The sequence below is a fragment of the Sinohyriopsis cumingii genome, chromosome 18 (assembly GCF_028554795.1).
Source record: "Sinohyriopsis cumingii isolate HCF-2022 chromosome 18, ASM2855479v2, whole genome shotgun sequence".
NCBI lineage: Eukaryota > Metazoa > Mollusca > Bivalvia > Unionida > Unionidae > Sinohyriopsis > Sinohyriopsis cumingii.
In genome coordinates this window covers 7780269-7799005 of record NC_142978.1, presented here as the reverse complement: position 1 = coordinate 7799005, position 18737 = coordinate 7780269, and the positions used below count along the sequence as shown (strand labels likewise).

General features: G+C 35.9%; 1 protein-coding gene across 1 annotated transcript in view; it reads right to left on the bottom strand.

The window, feature by feature from the left end:
- Positions 1-18737, bottom strand: part of LOC149776034 (receptor-type tyrosine-protein phosphatase N2-like) — a 520769-nt gene that overhangs the window by 292356 nt on the left and 209676 nt on the right. The window contains exon 8 of the mRNA XM_089941917.1: positions 4920-5009. Coding sequence (XP_089798043.1) covers positions 4920-5009 — 90 coding nt within the window. The remainder of the gene's footprint in view (positions 1-4919; positions 5010-18737) is intronic.

The following is an 18737-nucleotide window of genomic DNA, read 5'->3' as shown; positions in this document are numbered from 1 at the left end:
TACCAAATAATCTGGATGTTTTAGTTGCACTTCAAAATACTGAGGGAAAAGCCTAATTTTTTAACCCGTTTTTTTTCACCCAAAATTTACCCGTGGTCGGAATCTGATTTTGTGTTCGGATTTTAGACTTTAGGACCTCAGATATAAGGCAGACAGGTCTGAACTGCACACAGACTGGTGAATCTTTGCAAAAAGTAGGATTAGGTGGGCATTTGGAATAATGAGTGGTCTTGATACGAAAATGATAGGTCTGTTAAGCAAAACAAATTTTTCAAAAATGCCAACTTTTACCCTTCTTCTCATGCGCAAGCAAAATAGCCAATAGAAAATTATGTTTCTAACACAACTAGCCATTAGGCTAATGGAAAATCTCTTGGAAGTCGATGTATTAGGATGTATTCAGAAATAGCCCCCAAAATGTGTTTCCTGCTCGCATTTCAGACAAAAACAACAAAAATCTCCAGGGGTTAATGAGTTAATCTGTAGACAGCAAGCTAGTACTCTCAACAGCCATTTTAGTTTTTCTAATAAAAATGACTGCTGAAGATTAAAATAACTTGCATACATTAAATATTGTTTTGTCCTGATTCTCCATCTCCCGTATTAATATGTATATCATTCCAGCAAAAAAACTGATGCATTGATATATCGATGAATGACTTGGTAATCAAGACAAAAGGCAACCTTACACAGAGCAAAACATGACCAGACTTAATTTAGATTATTTAGTATCATTTTGTTTTGATTATTCATGCATTGAAGATAGTTTTTTTGCAAGAGTTTTGGTTTAATTGCCAAGTTCTCAAGCATAACTATTTCAAATTAACAAATTACTGATGGTCAATTTTGCATGCTTAGCACTCTCATGCAGCCAAGCAGTATCAATTTCCGGTCCCAAGCCCAGCCCACTATAACCACTAAGCCACACAGGCTCTCTGCACTTAATAAATTGTAAAGTCATTTGCTAATGGGGCAATCAAAAAGGCATTTAAAAGAAATTAGAACAAGAAAACATTCAATCTATGACTGACAATGGAGAATTCCACTGCTTTTCATTCAACCCTGCCAAACATCCTCACACCAATCCATTTTAGCCACTATAATGAACAAACTTTATTTTAAATTATTCTGGTGGCAACATTTTTTAAAAAGTCATATAGAGATGACATCTTCCTCTTTCTAGCCCCCTTAAGATCCAGCACTCTCATCATTTCATGACCGTATGTGCTATTACTGAATCAACTAAGGTCCATTATACTTAAACTACATACACAAAACCCTCAACAACCTGTTGGGCCCAGTACTCAAAACTGTATACACAAACCCCTCAACAACCTGTTGGGCCCAGTACTCAAAACTGCATACACAAAACCCTCAACAACCTGTTGGGCCCAGTACTCAAAACTGTATACACAAACCCCTCAACAACCTGTTGGGCCCAGTACTCAAAACTGTATACACAAACCCCTCAACAACCTGTTGGGCCCAGTACTCAAAACTGCATGCACAAACCCCTCAACAACTTGTTGGGCCCAGTACTCAAACTGCATACACAAACCCCTCAACAACCTGTTGGGCCCAGTACTCAGAACTGCATACACAAACCCCTCAACAACCTGTTGGGCCCAGTACTCAAAACTGCATACAAAAACCACTCAACAACCTGTTGGGCCCAGTACTCAAACTGCATAAACAAACTCCTCAACAACCTGTTGGGCCCAGTACTCAAAACTGCATACACAAACCCCTCAACAAGCTGCTGGGCCCAGAGTGGCCAACTGGTCTAAAATGTTCACCATTACGGATCACCTCTGTGTGTGGGATCAGGTCTCTGATTCAGCCAATGTGGTTATGTGAGAAAGCTTGCCTGTAGCTTCTTGTGGGTTGGTGGTTCTTTCCAGGGTTTTACCTGGTTCTTCCTCCACCATTGATTCTGGCCGCCATGTATAGCCTATCTTGTGCAGAAAAATGGCATTAAACCCTACAACAACAACAACAACTTAACAATCTGGGCCTGGAAAGCTTGCAATCCCACATGTAACACAGGGTCAGGCATGGATCCCTTATTTTTTTTTAGCAGAGCCTACCCCCCAAAATATGGCCTATTTGTTGAACATGAAGAAAATCAGGATCAAAACTGGTAAATGAAACCATGATATATTGCTTGTTTAATGTCTAAAATGGTGGTTATTACCTGTAAATTTTAATTAACAATACAAAATTCTGAACTTTTAATAAGAAGTCATATAATTGGTTAAATTTTCTTTCCAAACTACATTCTCAGCACACTGTAAATGACAATATTCTACAGCACATTGTAAATAATAATATTGTACAGCACATTGTAAATAACAATATTCTACAGCACACTGTAAATGACAATATTCTCCAGCACACTGTAAATGACAATATTCTACAGCACACTGTAAATGACAATATTCTCCAGCACACTGTAAATGATAATATTCTACAGCACACTGTAAATGACAATATTCTCCAGCACACTGTAAATGACAATATTCTACAGCACACTGTAAATGACAATATTCTCCAGCACACTGTAAATGACAATATTCTACAGCACACTGTAAATGACAATATTCTACAGCACACTGTAAATAACAATATTCTACAGCACATTGTAAATAACAATATTCTACAGCACACTGTAAATGAAAATATTCTCCAGCACACTGTAAATGACAATATTCTACAGCACACTGTAAATGACAATATTCTCCAGCACACTGTAAATGACAATATTCTACAGCACACTGTAAATGACAATATTCTCCAGCACACTGTAAATGACAATATTCTACAGCACACTGTAAATGACAATATTCTCCAGCACACTGTAAATGACAATATTCTACAGCACACTGTAAATGACAATATTCTACAGCACACTGTAAATAACAATATTCTACAGCACACTGTAAATAACAATATTCTACATCACACTGTAAATAACAATATTCTCCAGCACACTGTAAATGACAATATTCTACTGCACACTGTAAATAACAATATTCTCCAGCACACTGTACATGACAATATTCTACAGCACATTGTAAATAACAATATTCTACATCACACTGTAAATAACAATATTCTCCAGCACAATGTAAATGACAATATTCTACAGCACACTGTAAATAACAATATTCTACAGCACATTGTAAATGACAATATTCTACAGCACACTGTAAATGACAATATTCTACAGCACACTGTAAATGACAATATTCTACAGCACACTATAAATAACAATATTCTACAGCACACTGTAAATAACAATATTCTACATCACACTGTAAATAACAATATTCTCCAGCACACTGTAAATGACAATATTCTACAGCACACTGTAAATAACAATATTCTCCAGCACACTGTAAATAACAATATTCTCCAGCACACTGTAAATGACTATATTCTCTAGCACACTGTAAATGACAATATCCTATGGAATTGCAATCAATGCAAATGCCACTAATGCTTCTGGTATCAACACTTAATAAAGTGAACTTCATGTTTTACTTCCATTTTTTAATCCAGTTTCTTTGCAATCATTGTTAATGCAATATGTTCTCTTGTGTGAAAAAAAGTGCAAAATTGTAATAGTTACACTCACTTAAAGGCAGGCCTGCTTGGTATTATCTTTTTGATTACAGGTTGTTTGTAAAATCAAAAAGTGCATGTATGTTATGTATATTTAATGTGTATTATTTGTTGGCTTTTTTAAATATGTATATCTGTATTTTGTAATGACCTTTGTCCAACACCTAGTCAATGGTCTAGCTGAATTGTGATATTATTTTGTAAACAATGTAATACATCGCTAAAATTACTCTCTGATTATAAATACACGTGTTTACTTCTATCTGAATGTAGGATATTCGTTTTTCACTTAGAAATTCCTAAGCTTGTTGATGACTTTGAATGTTTTAGAGATGAGACTGACCTACATCCTGTGTCTATTATTTGTCTCTTAGCTTTTTACATCAATGTTGTTTACTTTAAAAATTCACACATTCTTGCCTCAATAACCAAAGTGGAATCAGTTGTTCAGTTTTTCATTGTAGTGATTTATTTATTCAAATTATTATTCACCAGAATTACAAAGTGCTCAGTAATATTCTTGGAATAAAACACTAATTTGGAATTGTAGTGAATTCAGTCAGGGATATATGGATTATATTGTTGTGATACATCAAAAGACCGTCAGCACATCACCACATTCCAGGCCACTGGCACATCAGCATATTCGAGACTACATGCATATCAACACATTCACTATCAGAATTTATTAGTAACACCACTGGAATTCAGCTGAATTTGATACTTTTGGACTTGTCACAGAACTTTTATGACTATCTGGTATTTTGTTCACAATATAGTAATTTCTTTTTAAAAATTTCACTTTGTATTTAAAGGAAATTTTCTTTTTTGAATTTTACAAAATTTGTTGGCTTTCAGTCATTTCTGTTGCTTCATTTAAGACCACAAAGTTGTAACACTCCTGACAAACTAGATTGATGTGACTCAGATCTGTCAGCATTTAATGCACTCTGTCCTTCATTTGCATTAAAACCAAATTTTAAATGAGGCTAACTTTACATGAAACCCAGACTGAACAAAATTTAACTGAGACATGGTCATTGTTTTTACTAAAATATTTAATTATTTGCATAATGTTAGGAAGGGCAACCATGTTGCTCTGAAACATTTCAGTGATTTCATATTTTCATGTACTATGTGTCAGATACCAATATTCCAACAGCATGTGGTCACGTAATAAATTTAAACTGGAAAATTATTAATTTTCATAAATAATTTGTATTAAGCAGAACAATGACGGCCATGCATGCTAACAAAATGCAGTGCTTGAAATTTACAAATCAAAGAATACTTACGTTATATTGGAGAAAGAGTTTGGTGGGACTGACAGTAATTTCTCAAGTTCATCCACAAGCTTTGTCACTCTTTGATAATCTCTATCCAAACTGAAAGATACAAAGAAACAAATATTTATCAACTTATGAAATTTACTCCTTGAGTGAATTTTATACATGTGTAGCCTGGTATTTATCCACATCAAATTTTGTTCCACATAAAATTTTGTTCCATAGTTGTGATAATGTTGTCCTGGAAATTTAAAAATTCTTTGCAATAGCAATATGCGGACTTGAATTGATTTGCAGGGTGTATGGCATAACATTGACAGACAAAATGGCATTCCATAAGAGCTGGTAGCCAGGCAATTCACATAAATCTGCCTAATTACATTTTTGCTGCCCCCTGTGCATGCACACACACAATTACTTTAAAATGTGTACCTGTTGCATCCAACCTATGGAACCCATAGAAAAAAGGTCAGCGCTACAAAATTACAAAATCAGGAAATTAATGCAATGTACAACTGACACCACATCCTGATGCTACAGATGAGATGATCTCTGCTATAATGTGAAAGTATCTACCCTGACATAGGTTTCTCACCGTTCTCTACAGAACAACATTGTTGCATTAATCCATGCTGAAACAAATTAATTACCCCCTTCAATATGCATGAAAATCATATGAGACGATATAATGACTCACCATGATCCTGAATGAAAAATGGAAAACTCATTAATATTAATAGCTTACGCAGTTATCATTTACACACTTTATTACTAGATAATGAAATAAGATCAAGTATGTACTTATATTCGGCATTTAAAGCAATATATGCCTTACCTGCTTATAGTTTAGTTGTTTTTTTTTTAAACCAATGATATAATGTATATACTCGCAATTATCAGACAGGTCCAACTACAAACAACATAGGGGGCCCTGAGTGGCTGAGTGGTCTAAAGTGCTCTCTGTTACGGATCATTGCCATCTCACCTCTGTCTGCCTGAGTCTTGGATTCAGCCAATGTGGGTATGTGAGAAATCTTGCCAGTAGCTTCTCGTGGGTCGGTGGTTCTTTCCTGGGGTTTCCCGGGTTCTTCCTCCACCATTAATACTGGCTGCCATGTATAGCCTATCGTGTGCTGAAAAATGGCGTTAAACCCTATAACAACAACAACAACAACAACAACAACAAACAACATAGATCCAAATCTGCCTTTACATAATGCCCCAGCCGATCAGTGCCTATGTCATTTGTTCTACTGATTTAACTACATAACAAATCTGCCATTTTGATACCACACATTATTTTTATTACAGAAAAGACTGTGGCTTTAAAGACAAAGGCTATCAGCTCAAAAGGCAGACAATGCAAGCAAGTTTTGTGGCCCTGTCTTCAAAGGATTAGTGTAAAGCTACAGGTATGGGGTGAGAGAAAAAAAATACATGTATCAGAAACATTGACCCTGAAGATAAAACTATGCCTTTGATACATGAAATGCCATCCCTGTACCTCAAAGAACTTGTATGATGTTTCTGAGAGAGTCCATGACAAAAAAATGGTGTGGATTCAATTCCTATCATCAGATGTGCATGGGTCAGCTGCCATGGGCAATGCACTTTATGCCAACTGCCTCAGAGTTATACAATTGTGTTGTTGTGCCATTAATTTTAATTTTTTTATCCAAATGGCTTTAAAACTGAAGAGCAGAATTTCTAGGAATTGAAGATAACACTATTTCTTCCTTATGAGTGCTGTATTTTGTAATGCAATTAAAAAGCTTACATTATTTTGCATCATTGTAGAACTACATCCATTTACTTTTCTGACCGCTCTAGTGGCTTAGTGGTTAGTGCATCCGCCTCAGATGCAGGAGGTCGTGGGTTCGATCCCCGGTCTAGTCATACCAAAGACTTACAAAAATGGTACTAACAGCTGCCTCGCTTGGTGCTCAGCATTAAGAGGTTAGTGTTAGGATTGGTCGGCCTGGTGTCAGGATAACATGACTGAGTGGGACATCTTGCTACATGTCTGTGGCATGATGCCCCAGTGCTAGACATCACTATAAACTGTTACACTGCAGACATCGTAGCGATTTGACTGAAAAATTGTGAAAGTTCCATTAAAAATCCAAATCACATACACACACATCTACTTTTCTGTATTGCCACCCAATTCAGTGTATCATAAATGATGTTTACAGCACAGAGCCTGGAAGTAGGGTACAACTTCATGACACATAAATGTGGCATGCAGGGTTAATGAGTTAATACTATCACTCCTGCGCATTTTAAATAGTTAATTCTAACAGGGGATATTATAAAAGCAGAACCACTCCACAAATTATTTAACCAACTGACCATAGCTCAGGTGATCATGCATTCAGTATTCCTTTGAATACTGTTCTGGAAGATGTTGTCGTTGTGGGGTTTAACGCCATGTTTCAGCACACGATAGGCTATGCATGGTGGCCAGTATTAATGGTTGAGGAATAACCCGGGAAGAACCACCGACCCACGAGAAGCTACAGGCAAACTTTCTCACATACCCACGTTAGCCAAATCCTAGACTCAAACTGACACAAACAGAGGTGAGATGGCAGTGATCTGTAACAGACAGCGCTTTAGACCACTCAGCCACTCAAGGCCCCTGTTCTGGAAGAGCCCATTAAGCTGATTTGCACAGGAAAAATACACAAAGTGGAACAACCCAATTCAATACAAGTCGAGGATGCATGATGAAGAAACAGAAATTATTACATGCCCTTACCATTAATGAAACTGATATAGCCATCTTTAATAAAACTACTGTTTTGTTTATGATGAGCGGCAGGGTTTCTATGAAGTCAGATTTTACTCTATTTATAACATGGACAACATGACTATTTTGGTAGTTAGTAAATCTAGCAGTTTGGAAGTGTGATTTATTTTTTACAGCAAATGTTGAAACTCAAGGAAGAATGAGCTATCTGTGAAGTGAGCACAGCCCAGCAAAACTAATTCAGAATACCTTGTTGCTGGAGTCTGACTTTGTGAAGCTTTACAGCAAAGGGAAACATTTTATACTTTTCATTTTATTGCACACATGATATCAGTATTAATCATTCAGATGTGATGTATCAGCTGACAAAGCAATACCACCTTGGATCAGGACAGATGCAAAAAGAGCATTCCCAATGCTCGGAAAAATTCTACGTGTCTATAACAACTGAAAAGAGCAACTGCAATGCCACTTGCATCAACTATAAACCTTACAATGAACTACTGAGAGTGACAATGTCATCAACTACAATTTAATAGTATATTACAGGATTTTAAAGATAAAACATTTGTCTAGTTTTTTAATTTATTATCTGTATGGTTGTGTTGAGTGTGTGTTTTGTTTTGATGTGTATTAAATGCTTCAACAGAAAAATATATTTTATTTTCTTTTATTCAGATTTAAAATTCCTGATTTTTTTGAAAGGCTTATACAATGATATAATTTATTCTCCATTGTGCAATATACATTTTGGGGGCTCACATGTGCTGACCCCATGTGGGACCACCTAAAAATTCTGGGCGTCAAAAAAAAAGCCCAATTCTGTCTGGAAAGCTGGCAGGTATGTATTAATAGAATGCAAAATATAAAGGATCCTGATCATTATCTCTAAGTTCTTATCATAATGGGACATTATTTTTTATTGGAATTTGCATCCTGCTGACAGCTTCCAAAGTGCTACATTAAAACTTGCAGGATGTTAAATATTTTACCAGTACAATACTTGGCAGTATGTCATCAAATGAAATCTGACAAATGCAAAAAGGAACTGTGGATTTGGAAAGACCCTAATTAGGATTGTCAACGTGTGTAATATTGAAAACATGCACACAAATCACTCACACGGAGTCTAAAGACACGATAATGCAGTATGCTAATATGACACTTAACATATTCACTAAGAAATACAAGCTGATGCTGTTGGTGGTAATGATGCAATTCGTAAAATCAAACATAAAAAGAATGCAAACATATAATGACGTATATCAGAATGAATACTAACGGAACATATATACAAAGAAATATAATTACAGTCCATCATTCCAATTCAATGAACTGCCGAATATTAAAGACATGATGTGCTGAAAAAGTTCAACAAAGTCAACAAATTTACAAAGGGCTGGAATATACTCTGCAAATATCCCATTTAGGCACAAAAAATATGTCTCCTACTGCGATAGTTTTAAAATAAGGGTCAATATTATAATGATTAGTGTACCAAGTACTGGGCAAAACCAGCTGAATTAGATGCACAAATCAATTTTGTGAATAATACTTTATTTTACCCTGGTGGGAAAAAAGTGCCAGGGTCGGCAACAAAATACAGGGACGGCTGGCTCACTGGAAACACACATATCTTTTTTGGCCATTGTTGTGAAATCTAAAAACTATGCAGAGGTCAGAGCAGTTTTCCATGAATTAGCTTGATACTCAGCAGTTATCCAAGCAAGTTCTATGATCATCACAAAAAATATATTCAAAATCACCAACAGGACAGACCTTGTCTGCCAATTACTCTTACTGCAAGGTCTGAGCTCTTTAACCATACACATATAGTTAACGACCAGACAGTAACCATCTTCCCCACCCCCAACTTCCACCCCACTCCTGCACCCTAGAGGGACAAAAACATATATCACTGAGTATATTTAAGAATAGAAGCTATAAAGACACAAAGAAATCCACAAATGTTTATTGATCCATAAAATGCACAGGTTTAAGGAGCTTTCTGACATTAATGGTCGCCGAACAATATTTCCACATCATTCCACTTCAGTAACAATGAATGCATTTAAATGTGTCATTTCCGATAAGCTTGGCTTTCACATCATCAGGATAACCAACTAACAAATCCTAGTGCTGATGTAATTTCTCATGCATTATACAAAATGTATTACACACTGACTAATTTTAATCAACCTTAGTCCACTAATAATCCTTTCACTGCTAATAAATCTACTACTTTTGACCAAAAAAGATCCAATTAAAATACAACAAAATCATGGTCCACACCAGGTTCAAACTTCTGGGCAAGGAATAGGTTAGGGTGAATGGAAAAACAGACACAGGCCAAAAAGGAGCTAACAAAATTTACTTGTACAAACAAGCCTGGAGAAGCTTACAAAATTATACACTATCATACGGAATATGTGAGCAGAGAGAGGGAAAAATCCATTTAGGAGTCATACAAAATTACACAATATGAGGATGTGTGTGAAGAGAGGGGGCAAAATGCATTTAGAATATTTACAAAACTCCCTTTACAACTGACATTTTGTGATCTTATTACTTTTATGGTAAAATAACATATAAACATTGCATACTTCTTACTAACAAGATAAAATAACATACAACATTACATCATTAGTACCAATAAGATAAAATAACAGTCAAATGAAGGAAATGGTCATTATCATATCAAAGTATTAACATGATCTAATTCTTACTTCACAAAGCTGATGCCAGCTTATCAAGTTTTATATTAGGAACAAACTCAATATTTGATTTACTATAGCAAGACATCAGTCCTGATTGATATCTGTGTCATTTGTTCCTCCTTTACACAATGAAATATTATATCAATTTATTTATTTTTAATATTATTCAGACTAAAATGTAGATGAAATATTACATGAATTCATTAATCTTTGCTATCGTTTACACTAAAATTTAGAAATATTACATGAATTCATTAATCTTTACTATCGTTTACACTAAAATTTAGAAATATTACATGAATTCATTAATCTTTGCTAGTATTAAACTAAAAGTTAAAAAAGAATGGCATATTTCAACAGCTACTAATTTAGAATCAGACCAAATGCTAAGTAGAAATGTAATGGCATATTTAAACAACCATTGAATCAGACCAAAAGTAGAAATGTAATGGAATATTTAAACAACCACTGAATCAGAACAAAAGTTAAGTAGAAATGTAATGGCATATTTAAACAGGCATTAAATCATCCCAAATATTAAGTAGAAATGTAATGGTATATTTAAAAAGCCATTAAATCATCCCAAATATTAAGTAGAAATGTAATGGCATATTAAATCTGACCAAAAGTTAAGTAGATATGATACAACAACTAAGTAACATGATTGTTCTAACAATAAGAAATAATAAGATTTGACAATGTGGTCTGAATACTAAAGAATTTGGTGGAAAAAGTGGAAGGGTACTGGTTTTAGGATACAAACTGAATACAATACAATGTTAAAACAATTTCTTCAACTTTGCTCTTTGGGTTTATAGAAGTGTATGACAAGACATAGACAATGGTCTTTATTTTGCACCATCAACATTGTGTACGATGAACTCCGACAACAGGGGATTCATTCTGTTTATCAAAGATTCAGTCATAAAAAGACACGGATTTAGTGCAGGAGAGGAGGAAGAGGTTTGCAGTTGGTCTTGCATCCCACTTTTGTTGCTAATTCTATCCATTTTCTCAATTCATTCTAAGCACACTGGTGTTGCAGACCACTTGAACTCTTCAGCTCACCAATATTGCTCAGCCTGGACCTTTGACTGTCATGTTCGGTTGGTAGGATCAATACAAAGGCTTAAAAAGTTTCTATGGCTGTCAAAAATGAACTGCCATAAAAATTAATCAAGTAGTGCAAGTTACAGTGCATAGTGTATGTTCAACACTGCACAGAGATAACTGACTTAAAAGGATTCTAAATCACCCTGTAATTGACAGGATGCAGGAGTTAATCATCAGGAGGTGAATAATAAATGGCAATTGCTGCATTACTGCTTCATTGCTTCATCATCAAGTCAGTCACTTGATTGATTGGCCAACAAATTAAACAATTTAATTATCTTCATGAAAGTTTAGTGGCTTCTGATGCTAAAAGAACCTGATAATAGCTGCATGCGTTTCTGCACTACAATAAATGCATCAGGGACTGATTGTCTGATTGGCATTTGACAGTATATAAGCACCAGAAAGATTACTGAATGCTGAGGCAGTGGGAATAAAGTAGCTAGCCCTCAGAAACAATTGGGCTACTGACAGTGTAGTCTGGGCAGGATTCAAATCTGGAACCTTCTGATTGTGCACCCATCACTTCAGTTACTAAACCACATGGGACATGACATGCATCATGGAAGAAAGACAGACGAGAAATCCTAATTACCTATTACATCAACACATGGGCAAAATGTTCTAAAACATTTGTAAACCAAAGTTGTTGTCTTAAGATATATCTCTACTAATAAATTCTCTTTGTAAACTGACACATTTGCACATTTTATTTATGAAGTTTGCAGGCATGGAAAAGTAGATGCAAACAGCATGGTCCCATGGATGGATGGATGGATGGGCACCAGAACTGACCACAGCTATTACAAAGGTAAAATTAACACAAGTTTGTAATTATATGTTCAGTGACCTTGAGCACTGATTATTCATCACTAACTCAAAAGGGATGCACTCCTCCTCAAATGTAAGGAATTAGACAAAACATGCATTGAAATTTGAGTAAAGCAGATTTTTGAGAAAAGTAGATTTGTCATGTGGAACCCAGAATGATAATTTTAGCTCTTTTGACCTAGACCTTTGACCTCTGATATAAAGATTCAATAGGAAGGTGTCTCTGCCCAAGTAATACTACACAAGAAGCTCAATGAAAATACAATCCAGGAAACTCTACTAATACAAAGCAGGCCCTAGTAAATTTGACCTTTCACCTCTTGGTCTCAAATTCAATATAGAGTTGACAAAGTGAAGTCTATCAGTTAAGTTAGGCCAAGGAAGCTTGATTTAAGAGGAAATAAGAAATCACATTTTCAGTTCCTGTGACCCTAACAAAAGACCAAGCAGCCCTAGAAACAACAGCTTCTACATGTGGGTAAGGACATATGATGTCAAAGAAGAAAAGAAAAGACATCAGCAAACTGACGGTGTCTGGTGAAAACAATCTTGCCTATGGATGAACAAAGAGATGTACATCGCTATTCTCATACCTCCTGCAATTTCTCTCCGGCAGATAAAAACAAAATACAGTACTGAAAATACCTCCTGCAATTTCTCTCCGGCTGATAAAAACAAAATACAGTACTGAAAATACCTCCTGCAATTTCTCTCCGGCAGATAAAAACAAAATACAGTACTGAAAATACCTCCTGCAATTTCTCTCCGGCAGATAAAAAGAAAATACAGTACTGAAAATACCTCCTGCAATTTCTCTCAGGCAGATAAAAACAAAATACAGTACTGAAAATACCTCCTGCAATTTCTCTCAGACAGATAAAAACAAAATACAGTACTGAAAATACAATGTGCAGTCAGGCATGGAAGTGAAATTTTCAAGTAAAATAAGTCTTTCAAAGGAACTGATGCTCTACTAGCCAAAATGAATTTCCAAGAAGTCAAGATAAGATCATTTCTTCCTTTTAATTGATGAGTGTTGATACTATAATCTCTGATATTCTTCAACAATAACAAGATTTTCAAAATTAGCTGCTGTGGTGGCCATAGTGGGTATTTTATTTTTGTTTTTGAGGATTCAATGGCCGTTTATCAACAAATGATAGGCTATACATGGCAGTCAGTATATTTGGAAGAATATGGAAGAACCACTAACCCACAGGAAGCTACTGACAAGCTTTCTCACATACCCACATTGACCAAGCTCAGACCAGAACCCATGCGGACAGAGGTGAGATGTCAGTGATTTGCAAAGGCTAACACCCTATACCACTCAGCCATCTGGGAAGCATATTAGGTGTAAAAAAAAACTGTTATAATTTCATTAAGAACCAAATCACATCATGGGATGAATGTGTGTGCAAAGTTTCATGGCAATACTCTAAGCAGTAAAAGAGTATCAACAACTTGTGCTAATGGATATGCCATCCCATAAGCTCTTCCAGTCAATGATCAGTAGAGCTAAAAAAAAAAAACCCTCGAAGGGACTGCCACTCTGTTGGTCAAACAGAATTTCCAGGAACTGAAGATAACACCATTTCATCCTTTTAACTGCTGAGTGTTGAATGTATATCCAATACACTTCAGCGACAATGATTTTCGAATTAGCTGCTGTGGTATGTCAGATTGCTGCCATTTTCAATTAGGACAAAACATACATCATTATAAGTCATTTGGTAAACTCCATGTCAATATGACCATCCATTCTGGGGGAGTAGATTTTCAAGATATCAGATCCGCACAGCTTCAATTTATGATCAAAAAGACAGCTTAAGAAGTCTTTCAGTGAATGCACAATCTCAGTATGGCCCGCCATCAAGTGTAAGTAGAAAAATAGGACTTCAAGATGGACATCGTGGTTGACATCAATAATGTAGCATGTTTCAATGCAAAGCTGATGTCAATATAACCATCCATTCAGAAGAAGCAACGATAAGGAAAATTTCTTGATGGCTGACAAGGCAACCATTTCTGAGATTAGATCTGCAGCATTCTAATATAGACCTCTCTACTTGCTGCTTAGAAATGTTATAGTGAAAACAATGATGTTGGTACGGTACTTCTTCCTTGTATTCCTGTCCATGGGAGCCATAGAGTATAGTGTGTTACAGTGAGACTACTGTATAATGAAGTAAATGACACTGCTTCCTTATTGCAGCACTGACCATGGGAACCAGAGTATACTGCCTTACAGTGAGACTAATGTATAATGAAGTACATGACACTGCTTCCTTATTGCAACACTGAAAATGGGAACCGCAGTATACTGCCTTACAGTGAGACTACCGTATAATGAAGTACATGAAACTACTTCCTTATTATAATACTGTCCACTGAAGCCATAGAGTATACTGCCTTGCAGTGAGACTACCTCATAATAAAGTACATGACACAGTAGTTCCTTATTATAACACTGTCCACTGAAGCCATAGAGTATATTGTCTTATAATGAGACTGCCTTATAAATAAGTATACCACACAGTACTACCTCATTATAACACTGTCCATGGGAGCCATAGAGTATATTGTCTTATAATGAGACCGCCTTATAAATAAGTATACAACACAGTACTACCTCATTATAACACTGTCCCTGGGAGCCACAGAGTATATTGTCTTATGAGACTGCCTTATAAATAAGTATACCACACAGTACTACCTCATTATAACACTGTCCATGGGACCCATAGAGTATATTGCCTTATAATGAGACCACCTTATAAATAAGTGTACCACACAGTACTACCTCATTATAACACTGTCCATGGGAGCCACATAGTATAATGCCTTATAATGAGACTGCCTTATGAATAAGTATACCACACAGTACTACCTCATTATAACACTGTTTATGGGACTCATAATGTACACTGCCTTACAGTAAGACTGCATTGTAATGAAGTAACTTCTAATTCTGCTACTACATAATGAAATGGATTCCATGACTGACTGCCTTATACAATGAATGGTGTCACAGATCAATAACTGCTAAAATCTTCAGAATTCCTAAACCAAAAAAAGAATTATTAAAAACGCTTTTCAATACTCTCGGGCCATTAAATGGAATAATAGTGTAAAAGACATTTTTTTAAAAAATCTTCTAGTATGTCAGCCTATCAGAATGGGTATATTAAATCTTAATTAACTCATTAACCCCTGGAGGTTTTTGTCGTTTTCACCTTCAATGCGGGTAGGAAACACATTTTTGGGGCTATTTCTGAATACATCAACTTCCAAGAGATTTTCGATTAGCCAAATAATGATAATAATAATAATAATGAGGACTTTCTATAGCGCCTAATCTTTAGAAGCTCTAAGTGCTTTACAACATTAGACAACACCTAAAAAACATATATTATGATATGATTACAAAAAACAAACACCATGAAATTAGAAGAAAAAAAAAATCTTGCTAAAAATATTTAAGGTAGGAAACATTATTAGGTCTTTACGTTTTTTCTTGCAGTCGAAATAAGTGAGTTTTAAGGGCACTATTGAATGGGATCACTGTGTCTTTGTGTCTAAGTTCAGTGGGCAATTCATTCCACATTGCTGGGCCCTGGTATGCAAAAGAATGTTGTCCATATGACTTTGTTTTCATAGTGGGAATAATCTGTATACGATTGTCAGAAGAGGAGCGTGTCTTCCTGGTGTGTACACATGGGTGAGTTTGGATAGGTATGTTGGATTGGAGTCTGTCAATGAAATGTAGCACAGAGAACAAATTTTGTGTTTGATTCTGGATCGAATGGATAGCCAGTGTAGGGTACAGAGCAGCGGGGAGGTGTGCTCTGATCGTGGTACTCTAATTATGATCTGAGCAGCTGTGTTTTGAACTTTTTGAAGTTTCTGGAGTAGGTATTGAGATGAACCAGACATACTTGAGTTACAATAGTCCAGTCTTGAAAGTACTAATGAACATACAAGTGTTTTAGTGGCATCAACTGAAATATATTTGCAAATGGAGCTGATGCATCTCAGCTCAAGATATGCAACCTTGCATATATTCATGACATGTTGGTGCAATGTGAGAGTACTGTCCAGAGTAACACCTAGGTTTCGTACTATGTGAATTTAATGTTGGTTTTGCTGATATTTATTGTTTGAGGTAAAGGATGTGAATGAGAAAGTTTTTGTGTTGTGATCAGAATGGCCTCAGTTTTATCATCATTCATCTGCAGCTTGTTACATGTCATCCATGATTTCACATCAGAAATGCACCTCTCTGTACCTTGGATGGTAGCATCAACTTCAATTGGGTGGCTAGATTTGTATATTTGCGTGTCATCAGCGTACAATTGGTGAGACACTGGATGATGATCTATGACTATAACACTTGAGAGCGGCCAAGTGTATAGAATGAAGAGAACAAGTCCAAGAACGGACCCCTATGGAACACCACAACATAGATCAACTGGGCTGGAGTGTATTCCATTTGCAGACACAATTTGTGTCCTGTTGACCAAGTAGGACTTGAACCACAGTATGGCTGTATCATGAATGCCAAATACATGCTGGAGATGGTGAAGTAATATATCATGGTCTATTGTGTCAAATGCTGCAGACAAATCAAGGAGGGTGAGGACTGTAATCTTTCCGCTATCCAAAGCAAAGAGAATGTTATTAACTACTTTTAGAAGAGTGGTTTCAGTACTGTGGCAAGGGTGATATGCAGATTGTACATTGCTAAAAAGACTGTTTGAATTCAGATGAGATACAAGCTGGGATAGAACAACTTTTTCTAAGATTTTTTATATGAATGGGAGATTAGAAACTGGGCGGTAGTTCTTTAAATCGTTATGGTCTAGTGTTGGTTTCTTCAGCAGAGGCTTTACAATGGCAGTTTTGAAAAAGGATGGGAATTCCCCTGATGAGAGAGAGGTATTAATAACATCAGTTAGTGAAGGCAATACTGGATCTAAGCACTCAAGCAGCAGTGATGTTGGAATTGGATCAAGTTCACATGACTTTGGTGCACTCTTCATCACAATTGTACATACTACATACAAAATCCACAGAGACAGGTTCAAATGCTGCTAATGGTTGCCACTCAAATTCTGTATCCCAACTGTATGGTGATGACGAGTCAATTAAATCGTGGTGTCAAGCTTATCTCTAATGGTTGTGTTAGAAACAACGTTTTCAATTGGTTATTTTGCTTGTGCATGAGCAGAAGGGTAAAAGTTGGATTTTATTTTTTGTTTCTTGCTTAACGGACCTATTATTATCGTATCAAGACTAATCTTTATTCCAGTTAACTAATTCTATGTATGTGTGATATAGGCAGTGACTGACTGCACTCTGTATATATCTGTATATTATCTTTGAGGGCCTTGATTAGTACTGTTTTGTATCTGAGCTACCCTCATTAAATAAAGTCTTTATTATTATTATTGATGACCTTATAGTGGTGGAATCATGTATGACCATCCATTCAGTAGTTATGTTTTCATGTTAACTGTGGTGGCAAACATTTTGAGGTCATACAGTATTATCTGTTTCATTCAAGGAAAGAGAGTTTATGCGAAGTCTTTTAAGGTAAATCCCCATGTCACATGACCATTAACTCCAGTGTATTTTAACATGGCCACCAAAACAGCCACATGGCATGTCTAACTGTCAGTATTTTCATTTAGGTCTACATCTACAAGTCATAATACGACTTTTAGTGAAAATTAAATGTAAATACAATCATCAGCTAAAGAAAAGAAACAATAAGAAGATTGCAGTCATTCAAATTATGTCATATCATTTTCAATTAGGACCATCTACAAATCTTACAGGTCATAGTGAAATATATTAATAAGAAAATCTGTTCATCAAGAGTAGCAATTAGATTTTCAAGATGGCCACCACGATCCCTATGATGGATGTCAAAGTAGTAGCATTTCATTGAGAACCATCTACACCCAATAATCTTGTTATGGCTACATGTTCTGAATGGATTATTGGAAACCCCAAGATGATAGCATCCATTCAGAACGTGTAGCCATAACAAGATTATTGGGTGGCTACCATAACAGTTGTACTGATGTCAGATCAACACCACCATTTACACCTCATAAAAAGTCTTTTAGTGAAGTTCCCATGTCAGGTGGCCAATATGACAGTGATGCCTGATTAACAACATAATCTGGAATTCAAAACAAGACTTTTAGTGAAGTCCCCATGTCAATACAACAAAACATTCAGGAGGTCTAGCATTACTGAGATTTTCAAGATGGACACCATGTCTGCTATGTTCAAGAGGTGACAGTAGGCCAAGCTACACCTTGTAATGAAACTGTATGCCAAGCTACACCTTGTAATGAAACTGTATGCCAAGCTACACCTTGTAATGAAACTGTATGCCAAGTT